The 19,264-nt window shown below is 44.7% G+C and overlaps 1 protein-coding gene across 1 annotated transcript in view; it reads left to right on the forward strand.

The window, feature by feature from the left end:
* Positions 1–202: 202 nt before the first annotated feature.
* DMGDH (dimethylglycine dehydrogenase) overlaps positions 203–19,264 on the forward strand; it is an 83,148-nt gene continuing 64,086 nt past the window's right edge. Inside the window, exons 1-2 of the mRNA XM_034773144.1 lie at positions 203–445; positions 4,036–4,210. Coding sequence (XP_034629035.1) covers positions 339–445; positions 4,036–4,210 — 282 coding nt within the window. The 5' untranslated portion in view covers positions 203–338. The remainder of the gene's footprint in view (positions 446–4,035; positions 4,211–19,264) is intronic.

The following is a 19,264-nucleotide window of genomic DNA, read 5'->3' on the forward strand; positions in this document are numbered from 1 at the left end:
CCTGGGACCCTGGCCCCGCTGCGGGACTGCCAGTCCTGTGTGAGCCCTGCGCGGCTCTGCCCGGGCGCACGGCGCTTTGGCCTCTTGCCCACTCCGACGTGATGTAACTTCACATTCGCTGACAGGGAAGGCAGCAGGACCTTGGTCGCTGGGGGGGCTCTGTGTCCCCGTTTCTCCCCCTCCCGCAGGGCAGCCCTGACCCCCCCGCGGGCAGGGCGGGCCCGGCTCCCTCCGCTAAGGGGATTGGCCACTGGGGGTCCCGGGGGAGGCAGTTTTCCCACCCTGCCGAGTGAGCCGAGCCAGCCCAGCCCAGCGCCTGCGAGGGTCCGGCACGCGCCATGCTGCGGGGAGCCCTGAGGCTGCTCCCACCCCAGTTGCGAGGCCGAGAGCTCGCCTTACCCCGCCGGGCGCGCCCCCTTAGCAGCGGCTCCGGCACTGCGGGGCGGTGAGTTCTGCCTGCGGGCTAGAGCCTGCACTGGGGGTGGTTCGCGACGCGCGCTCTCATCGCGTTTTTCTGGAGGGAAAATGTTGGTGCGAATGGAAGTACTTCGCTAGGCGACGGCTTCCCTGTGCACAGGCTCCACTTCCCCCAGCAGAGGTTGTATGACCCCGAGTGACAGAGGTGAGGGCGGGCGAGCTGACCTAATATAGGTCTCCCCTATTCCTAAATTCTGCCATAGCCATTTCCTTCATCGTTTTAACGGCTGAATAACAAAGTAAGTGCTGCGATTCACAGAAAAGAGGCACCCCCGAATCATACCAATCTGCTGGTTTGACAGCGACGAAGGCTTTAAAATACTAGTGAAAGGCGTCAGACAGTTTTGGCTTCATTACAAGTGAAGAGGGAAATCTATATTAGCAGCTGCTGCTAAAATTAAACATATTCATAGCGGCGCTGCATAACTTACACCCCAAAGTCTTATAGGAGCTAGCCAAGGAGCTCTCTGAACCACTTACTGTTAACTTTTAACAAATCTTAGAAACCTAGGGAAAGTGGAAGAGGATTGGTGGAATGCCAGGGCATTTCCAATGTTTAAAAAGGGAACCACAGACCATATTAGCTTGAGATCAATCGTTGGCAAAATAATGGACTGGTTAATCTGGGACTCTATCAAAGAATTAAAAGCTAAAAATATAATTAATGCCAGTTTAGCATGTTTTTTTATGGAAGGTAGGTCTTGTCAAGCGTTACCTTTTTAAAAAGAACAGGATTACAGCAACTATGTTGATTTAGTGTACCTGGATTTCTCTGTGGCATTTGATTTAGTACCAAATGACATTCTGATTTTTAAAACTGCATTACATGGCGCCATCAGGGCATACCTTAGATGGATAAAAATGGTCTCACTAACAGATCCCAAAATCTACTTAATGGAGAGATATTTCTAGAGGGGTCCACCAGGAATTGCTTCTTGATCCAACATTATTGAATCTTTTTATCAGTGATTTAGAGTAGACCATGATATAAATAGTAATCTTTGCTGCTAAAGTTTGCAGATGACACAAAAATTGGTGGGGTAATAAATAACAAGGAGGACAGGTTACTGTTACAGAGTGCTTTGAATTGCTTGGTTTAGGTGGTCACAATCCAGCAAAATGGATTTAACAAAGCTGAATTAAAGATAATATATTAGGAAACAAAGAATTCAGGCTATACCTACAGGATGGGATACACCTCTACCCTGATATAACGCTGTCCTCGGGAGCCAAAAAATCGTACCACGTTATAGGTGCAACTGTGTTATATTGAACTTGCTTTGATCCGCCGGAGTGCGCAGCCCCGCCCCCCTGGAGCGCTGCTTTACCATGTTATATCTGAATTCGTGTTATATTGGATCGCGTTATATTGGGGTAGAGGTGTACTTGATTTTGGAAAACAATGACTCAGAACAGGATTTAGGGGTCATCATGGGTAACCGCGTCAACATGAGCTCTCATTTCAAGGCTGTGGCAAAAGGGCTAATGCAATCCTAGGATTTATAAAAAGGTGACTATCAGGTAGAAGTAGGGAAGTGATTTTGCTTTTGTTCACAGCTTTGGTAACGCTGCTACTAATAGTAATACTGTGCCCAGTATTAATGTCTGCATTTCAAGAAAGATGTAGAAATACAGAAGAAAGTTCAAAGGAGGGCCACAGAAATGATCCAGGAGCTGGGCTTTTTGTTTTGGTTTGGTTTTTTTTGCCTTCCTCTGAAACATCAGAGGGTGACCACTGTTATAGATGGGGCACTGGACAGGGCGAACCGGTGTCATACGGACATAGAGTGTGAGGCCAGAAGGGATCATCAGATCATCTAGTGTTATTTTTTTTTTTTTTAAGTGGGCGGGTGAGCTAAAGGCCCCTCCCCCAGCCTAGCGGGAGGGACCACTGGACCCAGAAACCAAATGATTGCTTGGGACAACTAATGAAAAAACAGGGAGTGAGGTGACGGTTAAAGGTTCAAAATCAGGGAACCGGATGGGGACACCGAGCAGAGAATCCCGGACAGCGCCCACTGCTCCTCAAAGGTGGCAAGGGAGCCAGCGGACGCTGCCCAGTGGAACTCTGCCCGGAGACGTGAGACTAGGGAGGTACGGAAGTAGGCCCCACAGTCACAGAGCACCCCCTCGTCCAACATCCTCTCCCTGGTATTATAGATGGTGAGTTTGGCCAGGGCCAGGAAGAGGTTGACGAGGAGGTCTCGCGACGTAGTGGGGCCACGGATGGGGTGTGCATAAATGAACAGGTGTGGGGAAAAGTGCAGCCAGAACCTCAACAAGAGGTTCTGGAGGAGCCGGAACAGGGGCTGCAACCTGGTGCACTCGAGGTAAGCGTGCGCCAGGGTCTCCCTCACGCCGCAGAATGGGCAGGCCTCAGGAATAGGGGTGAACCACGCCAGGTACACGCCCGTGCTCATGGCTCCGTGGAGGAGCCGCCAACCAATGTCCCCAGCGGGCCTTGGAACTAAGGTGGAATAAAGACTGGCCCACCGGGGCTCCTCACCCTCTACAGGTGTTAGATAGTCCCACCATTTGGTGTCGGGGCGGGACACGAGGGTGAGGAGATACAACGTGTGGAGAACGAGCGTGTACAGGTGGTCCCTGGGCGCGGTTCGAAACCGGACCGGCTGCAGAGCGTGCAGCCGGCTCGGATTGTGGGAGCGGGGGAACCGGGGGGGGCTCTAGTGTTATGGGGGCTCTACCATCTAGTGTTATGAGATGGTATAGAGCAGTGGTGGGAAACCTGTAGCCCCCATGCTGCCTATCCAGGTAATCCATTGGCGGGCCGTGAGACACTTTGTTTACATTGACCGCCGGCAGACACAGCCGCCCGCAGCTCCCAGTGCCGCGGTTTGCCATTCCCAGCCAATGGGAGCTGTGGGAAGTGGCACAGGCTGCACGGACTTGCTGGCTGCCGCTTCCCACAACTCCCATTGGCTGGGAACGGCGAATCGTGGCCACTGGGAGCTGCAGGTGGCCGTGCCTGCGGACGATCAATGTAAACAAACTATCTTGCAGCCCACCAATGGATTACCCTGACAGGCCGCGTGCGGGCTGCAGGTTGCCCACCACTGGTATAGAGTGTCTGCTGCCTTAGATGCCTAGCTGGTGGTTTTGCTCAAATGCTCAGGGTCTTACTGATCACCAAATCTGGGTTCAGGAAGAATTTTTTCCCCAGTTCAGATTGGCAGGGACCTTGGGGTTCTTTCACCTTTCTCTGCATCATAGAGCATGGATTACCAGCTGGTATCATCTGGCATATCCAACCTCATCAGTTCCCTGCCATTGCAGGGACATTGGTAACACCTCGGTCTCTTCTGTTCTCTCTGCCTGTGTCATACAACTGTTTGTTTAATCTCCTGAAGACTGCAATGTTTAGTCTAACCCAATTTACTGGGCTCAACACAGGGGTGACTGGATCAAATTTACTGGCCTGTGAGATACAGGAGGCCAGACTAGATAAAGGTAAATTTTTAAAGGTAACTTTTAACTACTAGCTTAGATGAGAAGATAAAAGATCAATTTTGTATCCTGTTTGTGACTTTCTTTTTCCAGGGAAGAAAAGCCATCTTCTTTCTTGGGAACTAAATGGAAAGATACAGCAGAGATAGTGATTATTGGAGGTGGTTGCATTGGTGTAAGTCTTGCTTACCACCTGGCCAAGGCTGGCATGAAGGATGTCATTCTGCTTGAAAAATCTGAACTGACGGCTGGATCTACTTGGCATGCAGTAAGAAAAATCTTGTTAATCGCTAAGATCTCAAATACGAAAAGAGATTTCAGATGACTTGTAAAATCTGACAATAGAGCAAAGATTTTATTTCCCCCACCCCATGGCCTTCCAGAAAATCAGTTTCTCTATTATTTATCTAGTTACAAAGGATAACACTAGGTTCTGTTCCTAGATCTATGATAGACTCACTATCTGACCTTTGAAGAGTCACTTACGGTATATCTAGACTGCAGTCACTGGCTGTGATTGCAGTTTGAGCCAAGACACTTGAGCTACTTTTAATCTAGCTAGATAGGGTCACCCACAACAGTGCAGCTCTGGCAGCGTGAGTTCTGTGTGGACTAGCCCCACGAGAAATAACCCAGGGTTCTGGGAAGATTTTTACAGCCTGAGCTGAAGCTTGTGCTACCCTGGCTTTACTGTTCTGGCTCCCAAGATAGCTAGATTAAAGCTTTCTTGAGTATGTTGACTGTGATTGCATCCTGTGATTGCAGTATAGACATACCCTTAAACTACCCATGCTCCCCATCTGTAAAGTAGGATAAATGTTGGTAACGTGTTTTAAATCCAGGAGATACCCACACCTTGAATACTGCATGCAGTTCTGGTTGCCTCATTTCAAAAACAATATATATGACTTGGAAAAGTACAGAGATGGAGAACAAAAAATATTGGGGTATGGAGGAGCTTGCATATGCAGTCCCCAGATTAAAAAGACTGGGACTGTTCAGTTTAGAAAAGAGATGACTAAGTGGGGATATGATCGAGGTCTATAAAATTATGACTGGAGTGGCGAAAGTGACTAAGGAAAAGTTATTTACTGCTTCACATAACACAAGAACCAATAAGATATTTTACTTTGCCCACCTTGTCTCACAGGAACCGGGAGTCACCCAATGAAATTAATAGGCAGCAGAATTAAAACAAACATAAGAAAATACTTCTTCACTCAGTGAACAGTCCACTTGTGGACTGGGATGTTATTGACATGGGATGTTATAGCCGAAAGTATAACTGGATTCAAAAAAGAATTAGATAAGTTCATGGAGGATAGGTCCATCAACAGCTATTAAGCAAGATAGTCATGGATGCTACCCCTTGTTCTAGGTGTCCCTAAATATCTGACTGCCAGAAGCTGGGACTGGATCACTCAATAATTGCCCTATTCTGTTTATTTGCTCTGAAGCATCTGGCACTGGTCACTGTCAGAAGACAGGATACTGGGCTAGATGGACCATTGGTTTGACCCAGTATATTCTTATTGGATTCTTGGAGGGATGGTGCCACAGAAGTGAAAATAATTGTTAAAATTTATTATAGAAATGTGGCAGTACTACTATAATTCGGGTTTTTAAACTTTAATTTTTACTTAAAACAGAAATGCAAGAGATCACTATAAATTAGAAGAACAGTTTTTTTTCTTAAATTGAACAAAAATATTGTTGTCCCGCCTTTCAAATCCAATGTCTCATTCTGACACTAGCATTGCCCCTCTGTCAAGTGGTAATATAACACACATGCTTGTACTGTAGCAATACTTTATTGTACATATTTTTTTTAGTCTAAGTAGGGGAGAGAAGCAGTGAGGAGGTGACATGGATTTTTTTGACTGTGAATGGCTATCCAACTACAGAAGCAGTTTCTCCTCCCTTGGTGTTCACACCTCAACTGCTAGCAGAGCACCTCACCCTCCCTGATTGAACTAACCTCGTTATATCCATACTGATTTATACCTGCCTCTGGAGATTTCCATTACTTGCATCTGAAGAAGTGAGGTTCTTACCCACCAAAGCTTATGCTCCCAATACTTCTGTTAGTCTCAAAGGTGCCACAGGACGCTCTGTTGCTTTTTACAGATTCAGACTAACACGGCTACCCCTCTGATACTAGATTTTTTGTTGACTCCTCTGTCTTTGGCATCTGCATATGTGCAGAGAACAAAGCAGGACACTGAGGCCTGGTCTGTATTAGAAAATTAAGTTGGCTTAACTGTGTCGCTCAGGAGGTGTGAAAAATCCCTGAGTGGCATAGTTAAGCCAGCCTTACCCCCTGTGTAGACAGTGCTAAGCCAACGGAATGCTTTAATCCACCTAGATATTGCCTCTCAGGGAGACACCAACATTTCAAGTGTGGACAAGCCCTTAGAGAAGGGCCCAGAAGCATCTCAGGGAGGAGTGTGTGGTAGTTACTGGGCATTCTCAGTAGCTGTCTCTGAAGCTATGCAGAGGGTTTCCATTAAGGGCTAGCAGTCTAACAGGTTCCACACAAATCAGTGTTTGAAAGCTGAGTCAGTCAGAACTCACTAGGGAAAGGTTATAAATAAGAGGATTTGGAGACTACTCTGTGGACTCAGTGGCTGAACAGTACAGGGCTAAGATGTATCTGTTGTGAGAGCTGTGTCCCAGAGCCTGTGCCACATTGGATCCGACTCTCTATCTTGCTGAAAGCGGAGGAGATGACCAACTATGGACACCAGTACTGCAATTGCTGCTGGCCATGGAGCTCTTCGGACTGTTGTTGCTGAGTCGATTCTGAGGAGATGAAAGAAGAACTAGCTCTGAGGAGTGCAACTGACACAAATACACTTTTGGTGCCTGTAGTAGTTCCGGGGTGGGGCTTGTCCCCTCCTGGGGCGCCTGGGAGCCAGGCCGCCCCGCTACAAAGCCAACAGTTAGGGCCCAGACCCCTGGCAGGGACTGAACACACAATCAACAGTGCAGAGCTCAGGCCCTTAGGCAGGGACTGAGCACACAATTAGCAGCCCCAAATCAGGGCGGGGCAGCAAACAAATAGTCTGTCAGAGGCCCAGGCCCCTTGGACAAGGAGGAGGAGAGACTGCCACCCGGCGCGGGGTGGCAGGGGGGAACACAGCCCCACCCACTCCACTGTGTTCCAGCCCGGGGCCCTATCCGCAGCAGTCAGTCTGCCGCGCAGTCAGTGGGGATCCTGACCGCAACACACTGACATGGGTTTGGGGTCTGCTATCCCCGGGCCACTTCCCATCTTCTCCTCCATGGGTACCTGTTCCTCCTGAGTTTCATCTGCTGGGTCGCAGATCATGGGTTCCTCTGGGTCCTGAGCAGCAGGTAGGTTCGTTGCTCCCTCTGGGCCCTCGGCGGGGGGAAGCTCAGACCGCTCCTCAGGATACCGGGCTCTCGGCAGGCTCGGCCATTCCTCCTCAGGATACCGGGCTCTCGGCAGGCTCAGGCCCACGGGAGCTCGGGCACCAGCGTCTGTCCTCTCCCACTGCCGGCCAGCTACTGAGCGCTGTGGCCTGGCCTTTATACTTCCTGTCCCGCCCCTTGACTTCCGGGGGGCGGGGACAGGCTGTGGTGGCTCCGCCCACTCTGGCGGCTGTTCTGGATCGTCGCTTCCAGGGGCGCCTGGGAGCCAGGCCGCCCCGCTACAGTGCCGCAGTGCAAAATCTGAGAAGTCATCTCTGTGAACAGATTAGAGGGAAGGGTGTACGTATGTGTGTGTACTAAGATACAACTCGCACTGAAACTTATGTAACAGCAACAAAGTAGGCAAGTCTGTGTGAGAAAACGCCAGTAGAGTTACTGCATAGTCGTTAAGAAGAGTTTTCACAAGGATTCCAAATGGTGGCTGCAGATGTTTCTATATATAAATATTAATCTTCAAGGACTGTTTTAGGAGTGTAGAAAAAGGCATATGGAAGTGTAGTGAGTGCATCAGAGCTTAAGGCTCATTTTTCTGAAACTTATCCGCATGCTACAACAATCTTTTGTATACCTGATCAGGTTAATGCATTAGCCCAAGAAATTCTTAAGGCTTGTGGCATGAAAAACACACAATTTGACTCTTGCATACAAGACTAGTTTTTTGAGGTTATTGGTGTGAATCACTGCTAACCACTCTCAGGATCAAGGACACTAGTCCAGATGCCTGACAAGGAAATATTCCCTATGCAGAACTCTGATTTGAAGTGAGATCTATCAAGATGGAATGCTCTGATGAGGAGATTTTGAACAGCTGATGATTCCTTACACTCACTGAGAAATTAGAAAAAATCCATGGTGACATGGGCCACATAGAAGTATAAAAACCCATAGAGTGGATAGAGGTTGGGTTTTTTTGTTTTTGATTAGCCTCAAATGACCCAAGAAGTTGAGAGGAAATGTCAGGCTTGTAAATATTGTCTCAGGCGTGGTCTACACTACACAGTTAGGTCCACGTAAGGCAGCTTATGTCAACCTAATTATGTCAGTGTACACATTACAACCTTGTCCCACTGATGTAAGTGCCCTACTACACGGACATCATAACTCCACCTACACGAGAGGCATAGGGCTTATGTTGGTGTAGTTAGGGATGCAGTCCTTAGATCAACTGTTGGCTGTCTTGTTAATTTCACTCCGCTCCGCTGCTGCCCCGTCTCCAGTCCACGCTGGGCTGCCACCCAGGCTCCCAGCTTGGGCTGCCCCCAGGGTCCTGGCTCCTGGCTGGGAGCCCAGCTGCACCCCTGGCTCTCAGCTCCCCACTCCCCCATGGGAGCACGGCAGCTGACTGGACTCCTGGTATGGGCCTCCGGATCAGGAGCCTGTCTGCCCCCCGAGCTCTCAGTTCCCTACCAGGAGGACAGCAACCGACCAGACTCTGGGTGTGGATCTCCCTGCTGGAGGGAAGAAACCCCAGGTGGCTCCCTTCTTTCCTCCCAGGGGGTAGCTGGGCTCCCAGTGGGGAGCTACGCAGAGCTGAGAGCCCTGGCACTGTCCCCCACACTGCCCCTCTACAGTTGGTGGAAGTGCTCCTGGTGAGGATGCGCACCACTGACAGAATGAGGTTAGTGTAGACATCAGCCATCAGTAGTTACTGTGGTGGCTGTAAGTTGACCTAACATAAATTGACTTAAGATTGTAGTGTAGACATGCCCTCAGAAGGCAGGCTAACGTACAGAAGGCTGGTAAGCTTGCGCATATCCAAGCATTTGCTCCACCTGATCTGGTCTGCATTGGTTTCCTAACATTAGAACTTTATGCATTGAATACCAGGAATATTCTAGTGATTACTGACCACTTTACCAAGTATGTTAAAGTCTAACAAAAGACCAAACAGCCAGGACAGTAGCTAATGTGTTGGGGATAATTTTATAAGTCACGATGGTTTTCCTAGAAGGATATACAGTAATTGGGATGTGAACTTTGAATCAGAACTGACTGTTGAGGTGTGTAAGATGATCGCAGCTATCTGAGCCCTTGTGTGACAGTTTACCAATGAAGGAGAAATCAGCGAGGCAGAGACAGTATGCCATCTGGAAACAGCATGTAGTCAATCCCGTCTTTCAGGGGTCTCTGCCCAGCAACAATGTCCAGTTCCCAGACAGAATCTGTACCTCAGGATTTGACTCTAAGCAAACTAAGATAGACAGCAAACACCCCTGCTGCTTGCACAGTTTCCTCTGCAAGAACTGCTACCTTTCAGAGCAACACAGCTTCCCAAGACTGAACATTTGTTTGGATCTTAAATAAGATAATATTTGAGAAAATAATATTAAGCAATTGGAAGTATTGGTGCACAGCATGATGCTCATGCCATAGCTCGACATTTTCTGCCAGTGCCATAGTAGGCATTGAGAGGAAATGAGGCAGAGCCTCATGCTGCACTAGATGTGCAACTGCTCATCTCCAGATGGAGCTGGAGAAGGTAGTAGATGAAGCCTGTTCCGATGCACAGCAAAAGCAGGGAGTATAGAAAGCAGCAAGTTGCTGTCTCTAGAATTGAGTGAACAATAATAAAAAAATGTTTTTTACAACTTCTAAAGAAAGTAAATCTAAGGTTTGCAGTTAAGATTTAACCACAAAATCATAAAGGAATGAAATTCATACAAAAATAAGTATTTGATTAAAGGTCAAATTATCTAGTCAGAATCAGAACAATACCTGTGATGTAGTGACCAGTCACACAAGTTGATTATTGAATCATGAATATCAAATACTTAAATGAATACTCTCAGTGAACAGTACATAAACGAGCCATAGGTTGAAATCCATTTACACAACATCTGCAGAACAATTTTGAAGAGCAACCAAATTTGTAAAGAAACTGCAGTCTGTGGACAATATGAAAAATTCACAGACTAGATGCCTGAATTTTATTAAAAATAAAAAAAATAAAAGGTACATTTCTGAAATGAAGCTACACAACAATGTTGTATGGCCCATAAGTGTTACTTCAGCCATCTACAGACAATGTTTTCCTATAGCACTTTACACCTGGGTGGTGCTTATTTAAAGGGTGTAGCGATGGAGGCAATATGACAGCCCTGATGCAGTGGGCTTGGTGGGGGATATGCTTTTACGGGCGTTGCATGGGGGAGTTCGATTAGCTGTGTGTTGATCTGTTCATATGACAAAGGGGCCCCTAATGGGGAGCGCCATAAAAACACAGTTCACATGGCCATTTTCAATTGATATTTTATTTACAACATATTTTTATTTTATTTTTATCACATTCCTCACAAAGCTCTGTCTTTTCGGGAGGGTCTTTCCTCTACAGGATTTTATAATTTACTGAATGAAGAAGATGTTCAACATTCTGCATTAAACTTTTATACATTGATTATTTCATCTAATGTTAAGTCTGGGTTCTCTGCTGCTGTGCTTTGTCCACTAGCTCTGCCCTCTGAGCTAAATCTTCCTAGGTTAAACAGAGGCACTGCGGTGATACTGTTTAAAACACTCTCCATGCACAAATTACCACTATCATCTTTGATTGTACAGTTAAAATAAAATTAATGGAGATATCCTATCTCCTAGAACTGGAAGGGACCTGAAAGGTCATTGAGTCCAGCACTCTGCCTTCACTAGCAGGACCAAGTACTGATTTTGCCCCAGATCCCTAAGTGGCCCCTTCAAGGATTGAACTCACAACCCTGGGTTTAGCAGGCCAATGCTCAAACCACTGAGCTATTCCTCTTCCCATCAGCTACAGTTCAGTTCGCACAGGTGTGACTCCACTGGCTAGAGGCATCTACCACACACTCTGGGCAGTCCTCAAATCGCTTCTCTCTCAGGCAGTGTTTGATGATTCTGTGGGCAGCAACTTGTACAGTTGCACGCATGAAGGTTTTATGGTTACAGCCTTGCACAGGCTTGATACCATATTTCTTCCACATTGTTAGATAGTACAGGCCTGTAGAATAAGCCTCCTGTTGAAAGAACAGGAGTACTTGTGGCACCTTAGAGACTAACAATTTATTTGAGTATAAGCTTTCGTGCGCTACAGCCCACTTCATCGGATACATGTAGTGGAAAATACAGTAGGAAGATATATATATATACACAGAGAACATGAAACAATGGGTGTTACCATACACACTATAAGGAGAGTGATCAGTTAAGGTGAGCTATTATCAGCAGGAGAGAAAAATAACTGTTTGTAGTGGTAATGAAAATGGCCCATTTCCAGCAATTGACAAGGAGATGTGAGGAACTGTAGCGGTGGGGGAATAAGCATAGGGAAATAGTTTTACTTTGTGTAAGGGCCCATCCGCTCCCAGTCTTTATTCAAGCCTAATTTAATGGTGTCAATTTGCAAATTAATTCCAATTCAGCAGTCTCTCGTTGGAGTCTGTTTTTGAAGTTTTTTTGTTATAATATTGCAACTTTTAGGTCTGTAATTGGGTGGCCAGGGAGATTGAAGTATTCTTCAACTGATTTTTGAATGTTATAATTCTTGATGCCTGATTTGTGTCCATTTATTCTTTTACGTAGAGACTGTCCGGTTTGGCCAATGTACATGGCAGAGGGGCATTGCTGGCACATGATGGCATATATCACATTGGTAGATGTGCAGGTGAACAAGCCTCTGATAGTGTGGCTGATGTGATTAGGTCCTATGATGGTGTCCCCTGAATAGATACGTGGACAGAGTTGGCAACGGGCTTTGTTGCAAGGATAGGTTCCTGGGTTGGTGTTTTTGTTGTGTGGTTGCTGGTGAGTATTTGCTTCAGGTTTGGGGCTGTCTGTAAGCAAGGACTGGCCTGTCTCCCAAGGTCTGTGAGAGTGATGGATAATTCTTCAGGATAGGTTGTAGATCCTTGATGATGCGCTGGAGAGGTTTTAGTTGGGGGCTGAAGGTGATGGCTAATGGCTTTCTGTTACTTTCTTTGTTGGGCCTGTCCTGTAGTAGGTGACTTCTGGGTACTCTTCTGGCTCTGTCAATCTGTTTCTTCACTTCAGCAGGTTGAGCATCTGATTTTGGATGCGGGCAAAAACAGATCAGGCCCAATCCATTTGCTCCTCCAGAGCTGTTGATGTCCTTCTCCCAAGTCCCTCTGAAGAAACATCACTCAGCTGCTGAAAAATTTAAAATAAGAACTACATGTAAGGCATCATTGCACTTTTTTATAATGTGCTCTTAGAACTTTTTTACTCTGTGGGTCAACAAGAACCCTCTTCAGCTTGTGGCTTTACAAAAAATATTGTCTCTGCACAGGGTCAATCCAAAAGGCTTTGCAGGGGTCAGCAACCTGCGGCTCCTGAGCTGCCTGCGGGTCTTTGGCTGCCCCCTTGCAGGCAGCTGTTTTTTGAGGGGGTGGAAGGTGCAGGCTCTGGCCTGGAGGCGCTTACCATAAGCAGCTCTTGGCTGGCAATGCAGCAGGGCTCAGGCAGGCTGCCTGCCCTGGCCCCACGCTGCTTCCGGAAGCAGCTGGCTGCTGGCACGTCTCTGCGTGCCCCTTGGAGGGAGGGGGACAGCAGGTCTCCGTGTGCTGCCCGTGCCTGCAAGCACCGCCCCCGCAGCTCTGGGCAGGCAGAGACATGCCAGCAGCCAGCTGCTTCCGGGAGCTGCATGGGGCCAGGGCAGGCAGGCACCCTGCCTGAGCTCTGATGTGCCGCCGGCCGGGAGCCACCTGTTGTAAGCGCCTCCTGGCCAGATTCTGCACCTCACACCCCAATCCCCCGCCCCAGCCCGGAGCCCCCTCCTGTTTATATTCAGATTCAAACAGCTCAGTACCAAGGTAACTGTCTACTAATAAAACTCTTGGAATTTCTTGTGAAAAGGAAGCAGATGTGCTCTGTCTTTACTAGTATGTTCCAACGTCCAACAGTTTGAAAAAGTCTAAAGTCAGAAATAAAATAGATCAGATAAATACCTTCCATCAAAAAAATGACAACCACAAAGAGAAAGATAGAAGATGAACATTGAGACTTTCAAAATGATTGGACTGAGTCTTATGCTTTTATAGTGAGTTCAGCTGGACTCCCGTCGTGCCTCATTTGCAATGAAAAACTATCCAACAATAAGAAATCAAACCTAGAAAGACATTTTGAAAAGAAACATTGGATGTTTGCTGGAACCTATCCAGCTGGTGATGTGAGGAAAAAAGCAGTAGAGGAGCTCCGACGCAAAGCAGAGCAAACAAGATGTACATTTGCTAAATGGATGAAGGCGCAGAACCATTACTGCTAGTTTCATGACAGCTCAAGAAATCGTCAAACAAGGGAATCCATTCACAGATGGAGAATATGTGAAAGAATGTTTCATTAAAACATCAGAGCACCTCTTCAGCGATTTTAAAAACAAAGATGAAATAGTTAAGAATATTAGAGAAATGCCATTATCTGCGAAGACTGTAAAGGACAGAACTATTAAGATGGCCATAGACGTAAGAAGCCAGCAGGTTAGTGACATTAGATGAACACCAGGTTTTTCTATTGCCTGTCATGAGACAGGCTATGTGGATGACATTGCTCAGGTTGCCTTACTCGGCAGATACGTTAATGATCAAGGTCCTCAAGAAGAGTTGATCGTGTTATTGCCACTCAAAGAACAAACTCAGGGCGAAGATATTGCATCTGCTGTCACTGAATGTCTGAAACAAAAAGATATTGACATCAACAGAATAATTTCTATTGCTACAGATGGAGCACTGAGCATGATGGGGGCACACAAAGGTTTTGTTTCTTTAGTAAAAAAGTATGGAGCACGATGTAATTTCATTTCACTATATAATCCATCAGCATTTGTGGGAACCCATCGAGCACAATTTGAACTTGTCTTGCAAGTCCGCTAATTCAAGGATTTATGGAATTCAAAATTGAAATATCTTGTCAGTGAATTTGAAAATCTGGAAAGGCAGAAATCCACCCTGGGGCTACAACACAAGTGGTCTGAAATGGACGACCTTAAACGGCAAGACCAGATTATATTCGATGTTTGGAATTGTCTACCGGATACATACAGTCAGCTGAAGAAATACGCATTTGGGCTTCTCTCAATCTTCAGTTCAACATACTTCTGTGAACAAGTGTTTTCCAACATGAATTTAATCAAAAACAAACTGAGGAACCAACTGCAAGATGTTAGTCTTGAGTCCTGCTTGAAAATGAAAATCACGGCATATTCACCAAACATTGAGCAACTCTCTAAAGATGTCCAACAACAGAAGTCGCATTAAAAGTATTGGCGAGTAGTAATAACTTTAATATGTTCAATTATTATTAGTTGACACATTTTAATTCTACAAGTAGCTTCGCATGTGATGCAACTCTCGAAATATTTTGGTCAAAGACAAAAACAAAAAAATGGCTCTTCTTCTTTGAAAGGTTATCGACCCCTGCTCTAGCCAATTGAGCCACCGTCGCCAGGTCCTCTCTAAGCTCCTAAACGTTTTTACACACAATGTACCTGTGACTCATCTTTGTACATCCCTCCATTTGAATTGTTTGTCTCATAGTCAGGGTCCAGAGTCTCAAACAAAACCTAGGTCAACGATTTGGCTTTGTGTTTCTCCTCCACATTGTCCTTGTGATCACATTCAGCAGCAGCAATCTCTGTTGCCCTGTTCCCAAGACAAGTCTCAAACTCCTATGTGTCAACAGTATATTTGTTTCTTTAGTTCCCATAACTTCACCTGTATGATGTCTCTTCATGAGCTGCTTGTTCTGGGGCTTTTAGGTACTTCCATCTTTTATCAACAGGTCTGTACCAGCTCATCCTCTTTTAGGCCGCAGCTGTGTGATATTCTTAGCCAATAGTTTAGGACTAATGTTTCAAAAGTCCATTGGTCTGTCTCTCTAAGCATGGAGGAACTTCTGTTTAAGGGCATAAGATGATAGGGGCTATTGAACCCTGAGCTTTGTATTAGTTTTATATCTTTCCTGAGGTAGTTCTCTTACAAAATTAAAACTCAGATCAAAACAAGTGATATGATAAATAGGTAGTCTAATTTAAAAAGGTTAATGTTTTTCCCTATGATCTAAGTGTGTGAAAATTGAAAAAAAAAATTTGTAATTAGATCTTAAAAAGCTATAGACTTACTTCGACTGTAATCTGCTTTGGGCTGAACAGGCTAAAATCTGGCCTCTCTGGTATTCACAAACAAGGCAAAAGAAAACCCTCTGCATTTCCTTGCTAGCCATAGTGTAAATGCTGGGATTCAGCACAGAATTAGTGACTGCCCTGGCAATGAACCGATCAGCCTTGCATAAAATGGCACACTCTTTTACTTTGTGGTCTATATCTATGAGCAACTGAATAAACAGTGGAGACGGTCAGGCGATGAATACACCGACTACAATCACAAATATCCTAAGCAGTACCATGGATCTCTTTGAGTTATGCTTTACAACTACTAGACTTTACGCGTGTGTAAATATGTACATAAAGGATGATTGTCACCAAAATAGTAATAAAGATACTTATGTAAAATACAACCTGTTTCTTGGAATAAAGAGGCAAAATTATTGAGCATGCGTATGTTGTGGGTTCGTCCCTTTGAGCTCAGTGCTGGTCACACACAGGCCAGGCTCTGAAAGCTCCAATCACTTGCATTCTGTTTTGATGTTTTATTTCTCTCCATCCTTTCCTTGGATAATGGCGCCAAAGACTCAGCAGGAGGTGGGAGTGCAGGAAAGGGCAGCGAGACTCAGAAAGAGAAACGTACAATGAATGTTCACAGCCCCCATCCTCACTTCATACCCTCCACAGCTGGGAAGTGGGGTGGGGTCTCTCTCAGTGGGAGCTGCCACTGGGCAGGTACTTCCCAGGAGAAGCCCACTCTGATGATATCCAGTCCCACTGATCACTGTTCCCACCGGCTTCTGTGGGCCTGATCCAACTCCAATTAAGTGGTACTTGGGGAATGTGGCTGCTGTTTGATTGAAGGAGACGGGCCAAGGATTTGTAAAGGTAAATTCTATTTTTAAGCAATCTAGCTGATTCAAATGAAACCCTAGAACACAGTGCATGAGCCACGAATAGATGTTATTCTAGGACCTGCTGTTACATGCATCTGAGTCCCAGTTGAGTTGTCAAAGCCCTACTCTGCATCCCCAAGGTGTTAAGATCGAAGCTGGTGTTTCATTGCTAATTATTAATTTGTGTTCTTGCCAAGACCTCCCTTTTGGGGGGATTCCACCCACAGACTATGCAATGAGACATTGGAGATTAGAACCCCATATTCATTACTGCAGGGCTTCCCTTCCGGCAGTGTTTCTGGGATGTGTCTTGCACTGAAAGACCCTTCTTCAGGGTCCCACAAGTTCAGTGCTGGCAAGGTACCCAGGGAAACCAAGATAAGCCAACATGTTCCAATAAGTAGGAAAGCCCTGTACTTTGTATGTGCATCATAAGGCCTCCTTTTAATCAGACCTCTCTATGGCTATTGGTAGCAAACTAAAAGTGGAAGCTCCTAGGGCTACAGACATACTGCCTTCCCTAATAAACCAGATCATGTGGAACAGGCTCAAAGTTTTCTTTCCAGACATAAGAATATTTACTTTGTAAACTATTCCAGTTAACAAATCACAAATTGCCAATAAAAAAGTACACATGGTTGTGAAATTTGTTATTTTTCCAAGGGCGATCAATACCATCAAGTCCACCAGAACTATGAGATTACGTATAATCAACAATACAACTTTTTAACGTCTATACAATCAGTTGCCTTTTCTCTTAGAATAAATTTTTGTATATAGTATCAGAAAGCCATTTCCTTGAGGGATGAAAATAGGCACTTCCATCTTTAATCAACAGGTCTGTTCAAATGGCTCATCCTCTTTTATGCAATGGTTGTGTAATACTTTCTTAGCCAATAATCTAGGGTTGATACTTCAAAATACCATTAGCCTCTCTTCTTAGGTAGAGGAGAAACTTCTCTCTGTGTATACTGTGGTGAGGGGGTTGTCAAAAGGGAAGTAGGTTGCACCCTTAGTATTGAATTATACTGTTGTTAGGTTACAGTTTATCAACAAGAAAAGGCATATGGATGGCCCGTTCCCTTTGTGTTTGTGCATGTGTGTTTAGGAATATAGGCAGTAGGTCATGTGGGCCATAGCAAAGTAGCCCCTGCACCCTTCTTAAATTGTGCCCTCTCTCATTTTGGTTGTGCCTTTTAATTTCACCCAGGCACTCTGCGATAGGGCTCTAGATGTCATAACACCTCTATTTTCAGTAATTTCTCACTATTTAATGCTGTAAAACATCAAGGGTTACAACTTGTATACAACTAAAATGTAAAGTGTTATCTGAAAACAGAAAAATACTTCTTTAGGGCCCTTTGAATGTAATGATAAACAAAAACAAAAAAAATGTAATTGTTGCTTTGCTTGTGCTGCTACAAAATATCTCCATGCCTGTAGCCCCTCAAAATGTTTTTGTTAATCTTATTTTATTTACTGTTTCTGATAGTCCATTGTATGGGGGGAAATAATACCTCATAAAGTTTCTGTATAACAAATGCTTGCCCATGCTAAAGCATGATAGCCGACAAAGAATGGCTACCTACAAAACTATTTCACTAAAGAAGATGTCTGTTATCACTATTCCTTTGAAATCCAGAACAGCTCTCTTATCCCCCTGGTCTGTAGTACATGGTAAACTTTTAAAAGTTTATTTGATAAGATTAAAAACTGTATGTTTAGCAAAAGAACATGATAGTTTTATATTGGGGGGGGAATCAGGAAAGGAGGAGGAAGTGGGCTTGGAGCTGTTTCTTCAGATTACCATGTCAGAGGCTGTAGGCTTATCTGTGAACTTCATGCAGTGACAAAGCTATGGCTTTTGTCTTTTTAAATTTTTTATTTTTTTTTATCATAAAACCCGTCTGTTGTGGGTTTTGTACTGTATCCTAAATTTTAAAGCTTTCTTTACAGCTTATACGTAGAACAGGTTTTGTTTGTTTCTTTTTCTTGCACTTTTAAAATTCGTTCTGTTCTTTTCCTTTTCTACAATTTTAAAACTTTCTTTCGGTCTGCCTTTCTCTCTCAAATCTGCTTTATTTTGTAAATTATTTTAAAAGGACTTATTCTCTGTCTACTGAACTTTATTTAAAATGTGTAAAAACCTGTTTTCTTCTGAAAATCTTCTAACCGTAACACATGAAAAAACACACAAATAGTTCTAATGCACCCAATAAAGAAAAATATTTCAAAATTTCAAAATTGCTACTGGGACAAAAGTGTACATGTCCAAAAATGTGACTGGATGGCAGGACATAAATGAAAAAAGGGTCATGGAAACTTGTGAAAATTTATATGATGAATAAAGGTACAGCAGTTAAACTACTTGCCAGCACTTTTGTCTTGATGGGTTGTAATGGAGTTGCAAGGTGAAGAATTCTGTCATAAGGGGGGGAGACAAAATGGAAGAAAAAGCTCCCACAACAGGATGATTGTCATATTGTGAAGAGTTAGTCAACAGTTCTTGCTACAATAGTACTTGATGGTATTACATTAAGACAATAAAATAGTCTGCTCCAGAATATTGTGTTGTGGTACAGGTTCAAAAGGGAATGCCTATTATGTAAAACTTCAGGGTGACATAGCTTGCCTCACGACTATAGTTGAAAAAGAGAGGGATCAAAGTTATTATTGTCAGTAGTTCTGTCTCATGTCATCTAGATATTGGCTCATATAACAACAGTTTGCCTGTAGTAATGCCACACTAGGCAACACTTAAAATATTTTATTTATTTATTTATTTTATTTAGCATGCTAAATGTTCATGACACTTACAGACAATATAGCTCCTGCCCCAAGGAGCTTACATTTTGGCCTCGTCTACACTATGAGTTTAATTCGAATTTAG

The sequence above is a fragment of the Trachemys scripta genome, chromosome 6, assembly GCF_013100865.1.
Source record: "Trachemys scripta elegans isolate TJP31775 chromosome 6, CAS_Tse_1.0, whole genome shotgun sequence".
In the NCBI taxonomy this organism is placed as follows: domain Eukaryota; kingdom Metazoa; phylum Chordata; order Testudines; family Emydidae; genus Trachemys; species Trachemys scripta.